This window comes from Sinocyclocheilus anshuiensis, unplaced genomic scaffold (assembly GCF_001515605.1).
Source record: "Sinocyclocheilus anshuiensis isolate Anshui unplaced genomic scaffold, SAMN03320099.WGS_v1.1 scaffold788, whole genome shotgun sequence".
In the NCBI taxonomy this organism is placed as follows: Eukaryota; Metazoa; Chordata; class Actinopteri; order Cypriniformes; family Cyprinidae; genus Sinocyclocheilus; species Sinocyclocheilus anshuiensis.
Window position 1 is genome coordinate 191,112 of NW_015558586.1, and position 4,885 is coordinate 195,996.

The 4,885-nt window shown below is 36.9% G+C and overlaps 2 protein-coding genes across 2 annotated transcripts; both read right to left on the minus strand.

Moving 5' to 3' along the window:
* Nucleotides 1–999: 999 nt before the first annotated feature.
* On the minus strand, nucleotides 1,000–3,181 carry LOC107679878 (uncharacterized). The gene is made up of 6 exons (XM_016475595.1): nucleotides 2,978–3,181; nucleotides 2,168–2,305; nucleotides 1,872–1,997; nucleotides 1,704–1,745; nucleotides 1,461–1,595; nucleotides 1,000–1,260 (listed from the first exon to the last, which is right to left on the minus strand). The coding sequence occupies exons 1-6, from the start codon at nucleotides 3,098–3,100 to the stop codon at nucleotides 1,072–1,074; spliced, it is 753 nt and encodes a 250-aa protein (XP_016331081.1). The 5' UTR covers nucleotides 3,101–3,181; the 3' UTR covers nucleotides 1,000–1,071.
* On the minus strand, nucleotides 3,151–4,136 carry LOC107679879 (uncharacterized). The gene is made up of 2 exons (XM_016475596.1): nucleotides 3,549–4,136; nucleotides 3,151–3,301 (listed from the first exon to the last, which is right to left on the minus strand). The coding sequence occupies exons 1-2, from the start codon at nucleotides 4,111–4,113 to the stop codon at nucleotides 3,168–3,170; spliced, it is 699 nt and encodes a 232-aa protein (XP_016331082.1). The 5' UTR covers nucleotides 4,114–4,136; the 3' UTR covers nucleotides 3,151–3,167.
* Nucleotides 4,137–4,885: the final 749 nt, after the last annotated feature.

A 4,885-nucleotide genomic window follows, 5' to 3' on the forward strand; every position in this document is an offset into this window, starting at 1 on the left:
AAAATATTGAGAAAATCGCCTTTAAAGTTGTCCAAAGGAAGTTCTTAGCAATGCATATTACTAATCAAAAATTAAGTTTTGATATATTTATGGTAGGAAATTTACAAAATATCTTCATGGAACATTACATGCTATTCTGGTAAAACCTAATGGTTTTTGGCATAAAAGAAAAATCAATAATTTTGACCCATACAATGTATTGTTGGCTATTGCTACAAATATACCCGTGCTACTTATGACTGGTTTTGTGGTCCAGGGTCACAAATGATGAAAGAGTTCTTTCATCATTTGCTTGTCCCTTTAAGGCCAAGTGAAGTGCATTGTGGTGTGAAAATCTTCCCCCTGGCACAACTCTCAAATTTTACTTGCATATATACTGTACAGGGACATTTTTTAAACTTGATTCATGAATGACATAAGACCTAATGGTGCTCTTTTATCCCTTTTCGGCTTGATGGCCCCTGGTTACTAATGCTTTTATTGTATGGGAAAAAGCATAAATTCTAATTTATTGGAAATTATTAAATAAAAATGTGATTTGATTTGAAAAAGAAAATGTGAAGGTGAGTAAATGTTTATTTATTTATTTTTTTTTGTGGGAGATTTAACTCTTTAAAACTGTGATTTGGGGTTGTCACCTCACTGATCTTTACCTTTTTAGCAGTATCTAACAATTAAAATCACAACCATGTTATATAATTTAATGTATAATATATAATTTTGAGAACATCTGTTTAGCTGATATTGAATAAATTTTGACCCATGCATTCCAAATGACCTTTCCATGACTTTTCAAGTTGATTGTTATTACTGTATTTTTAACTAAATATCCCAGACTTTTAAAATTCCGATATTTTCAGGATTTCCATTACCATGTGTATTGTAGTGATTGTAGTTTATATTTTTGAGATTACTATTTTTAAGTGTTAACTTCTGCTGCTCAATAAATATATGATTTTATAAAAGGAGAAAGACAAACAATAATACTTCTTATGAACTTGTTTCATTTTATTTTATTACAAGATAATGAAAATATACAATACTTAAGGGGACTAAAAAACTGTGAGGATATTAGGCTGAATGGACCTCAGATGTATTTTTCTGTATATTACATCCTCTGAGGAAGGACAGATGATGGTTGTGATAAAGACAAGGAATTTTTTGAGACCACTCATATACAGATAAAGCAACAGAAGCGGATTCCATCTCTAAAACCATCTGGATGCTGCTATTGTTCCCAAGGCACTGATCAACATCCACCTAGTTATGAAGACAAACAAAAATATATCAATTCACTGATAGGTTAGACTCAAATAGTCAAATATAGGTAAAAGCTGAGAAAACATAGACGACTGAAATAAAATCAAACTCTCAAATGTTTTCACATATTTTTCAAACAACCAAATGTATTTTAGTTTTTCTTATTATATATATGCTGTTAAACATTTTTATTGTTCTACCTTGTTTCCATGAAGTACCAGAGCTCTGAAAATTTGTCCAAAAGGCTTTAGCAGCCGTAGCACTCCTGTAGCAGCACTGGGCTGATTGGGAACATTACATACAACCAGCAAATGGTCCAAAGCTGTCAGCAGCCCCTAAAAGACAGTGGGACTTGTTAAAGAATAGACGAAAATTTTTTATTTTTATTATTATTAAGTTTTAATTTGAATATTTGAAATGGCTCCAGAACAAGTGATACTTGCATTTGACAATGATGGCCCCACAAAAGCATGAAACACTGACACCTGAAGTAAAAGTATGCATTAAACTCAGTAAAGTAAATATACAAATGAAGTATTGAAAAAAGTATTTATGCAAGAAAATATTAATTATAAAATTGTTTCCATTTATCCATTAGTGTGTCAACTCACAGGTGAACTAAAGTCAACAGTTTGGGACACCAGCTCCAAACTTTGCTGTCTCATGTGAACTGGGATAGCAGAGTAAACCTTCACCATCTCCTCGGCTGAGAATTCAGTTGGAAACATCAGTAAAGCCTGGAAAACACACACACACACACACACACACACAAACACACAAACACACACACACAAGCTGATATAGAAGTGCTGTATTTTACAGGAAATTACTTTAGAAAAAAGGTAATTATTGTTTTATTGTTTTAAAATAAACAAGTGTTACATATACATCCTAAAACGGCACATACCTTCCATTCTAGACAGGTTGTTGTGTAAACCTCAGTCGCCATTAAAACCTCAACATAGTGACCAAACGGAGATGCCATTTTGATGAGTTCACTCTGAGAGTAATCAAGAGGGATTCCAGACACACGAATCACACCCTCCTGTTGGAAACAACAAGGGAACAATAAGAAAAAAGTGAACAGGAAAGAGTGGAGTTCGTAATGTTTCCTAACCTAAACGTTGCAACTCTCAGGCCACCAGAGGTCACTGTTTCACATTTGTTCATTTGTTATGATGGGACTGTCGGTGCGAACTATTTGAGATGCCCGTTATTTTCAGCCAGCAATGTTGAGACTAAAGTGATACTTTAATGGTTTAATGGTGGCATTTCAATCATTATGGTGGTAGTGATCACATTTAACACTAGAGAATAGAAAACTTTATAAAACACCTTTAATTAGAGTTTTGCTTTGAGGGCATTAAAGGTGGGGTAAGCGATTTCTGGTAGCCAATGTTGACATTTGAAATCACCAAAACAAACACGCCCCTACCCCAAAAGGGTATCGCCCCTATTTTGATAGCTCCGTCCCACACATACATACACAACCCAGGCAACGATTAGTTTAGTGAAACAAAGTAAAACCAATGTTACACCGTGTCTACACCTGACGCGAGTGGCGACACGACAAATCCCCTGCTGCTGCTGCATTCTATTCATGACGTATTGACACAAATTTCAAATGATTTTCAACGGTCGCTTTGTCGCTGTTATCACCATAATGACATCAATAACCATCAGTATTTCTAGTAGGCCTACACCTCCCAGAACTTACAGTTTGTGCTGATGTTTTTGCAGTCGTCTTAGTTACTGGCATCTGAATGTTGATGGATTCAGCGGTTACTTCTGATTTTGCAGATTTGACTGGAAATGAAGACTGTTGATGACCTTTTGTCATGGCATTGTAAGTGTTGGATCTGTGTGGAGAGGACAAGGGTCTTTGTGTAGTATAATGTATTGCTTTATTACAGTCTAGAGAGAAAGCTGTGGCTTATGCTGCGTTTTGATCGAGGGGGAAAATAGACTGAACCAGGCCTCCAGCCGGTGACCTCAGCAGGCCCATGTTGCAGCCTCTTTAGGAAGGAATTTGATCCTCTTCCTGGAAGGAAGGAAAACAGGGATTTCAAATGTTACAGCTGCACATTTCTGGTCCAAAAACAAATATTATTTTATTTATTTAAAATAATAAACAAACACCCACAACCCTATTAAGACAAGTGGTTTGGAAGACAGACAGACAGACAAACAGATAGATAGATAGATAGATAGATAGATAGATTAACATTTTAGATGATGTAAGCTGCATTGTTATTGATGCATCGGTTTTATATGTAATAATAACTCACCTGATGAATGTCTTGTTCTTAGTGTTCTCGATTGGGTCGAGAAGTGCTTATAAATGACTTTAGATGAGCGACATCTTTCAGGGCTGAGAGATCTCTGGGAATGGGATTCTTGCCATTCACCATTTATAATCCTCGGATTCCTCTGTTCCCCATGAGTGTATGATGACTCTCCCACTTGATCAGATGAGATCCATCTAGCATGGCCATATTTAATGTCCTTTGTTCCTTTGCGCTGTTGAATGTCTTGTATAATGAAGGGGAGATTCTCTGTTGTTAACTGGTTGTCTGGGCAGTGACTGAGTAATTCTAGATCCTCAAGAGAAAGGCCAAGGCTGGTTAAAGCTTTGATCAGACTTTCTGTTGGATACTGCAGCATTGTTTGTTGCTTTGGCTCTGCTTCTCCAATCTGTGGTCTATCAGGAGGCATCATTGCTTTGGCTGTCACTGACTGGTATTGAGAACAGTCCATATGTGGTTTTAAGGTGAAATGTTTGCCTAGATGGTTGGGACTGGATCTAAAAAGAGCTTCCTCAGATGTTGGAAGTGGCAATGTTGTATTATTCATGATGGGACCTAGTATTTTCTCCTGAATAAGGGTCTTTGTGTAGTATAATGTATTGCTTTATTACAGTCTAGAGAGAAAGCTGTGGCTTATGCTGCGTTTTGATCGAGGGGGAAAATAGACTGAACCAGGCCTCCAGCCGGTGACCTCAGCAGGCCCATGTTGCAGCCTCTTTAGGAAGGAATTTGATCCTCTTCCTGGAAGGAAGGAAAACAGGGATTTCAAATGTTACAGCTGCACATTTCTGGTCCAAAAACAAATATTATTTTATTTATTTAAAATAATAAACAAACACCCACAACCCTATTAAGACAAGTGGTTTGGAAGACAGACAGACAGACAAACAGATAGATAGATAGATAGATAGATAGATAGATTAACATTTTAGATGATGTAAGCTGCAATTCTCCTTATTGGCAATGACTGAATTCATTTCTGTGACTGTTGTTGAAGGATGACTAACCATGTGAGGTGTGGAATCCATGTTTTTAAAACCCCCTGGGCACTGGTACATGCTCAAAAATGAGGATCTTTGAATGCCAACAGGCTGTAAAAGATTTAAAGGAACAAAAGGGTTCCCATAACCGCTATTATTTCCAGATGCAACATTACTAATCAGGTTCAAAACTAGCTGAGCTTCAAGTTGGGCTAGTCTCAACAGGAAAGCTTGTGCTGTTCCAAAAAGTGGTGGCATACTGGAGAAAACACTGCTCATCTGAGACAAACACACTGGCCTGGGATTGATTTGAGCAGCATGTGGAAGTCTGTGGGGGGG

Coding starts and splice junctions, on each gene's coding strand:
- LOC107679878 (XM_016475595.1), bottom strand. CDS start 3,100: ATGACAAAAGGTCATCAACAGTCTTCATTTCCAGTCAAATCTGCAAAA. Junction 1,998..2,167: donor CAACCTGTCTAGAATGGAAG/GTATGTGCCGTT, acceptor TGTGTTTTCCAG/GCTTTACTGATGTTTCCAAC. Junction 1,596..1,703: donor TGGGGCCATCATTGTCAAAT/GCAAGTATCACT, acceptor ACTGTCTTTTAG/GGGCTGCTGACAGCTTTGGA.
- LOC107679879 (XM_016475596.1), bottom strand. CDS start 4,113: ATGAATAATACAACATTGCCACTTCCAACATCTGAGGAAGCTCTTTTT. Junction 3,302..3,548: donor AAGAACAAGACATTCATCAG/GTGAGTTATTAT, acceptor CCTTCCTTCCAG/GAAGAGGATCAAATTCCTTC.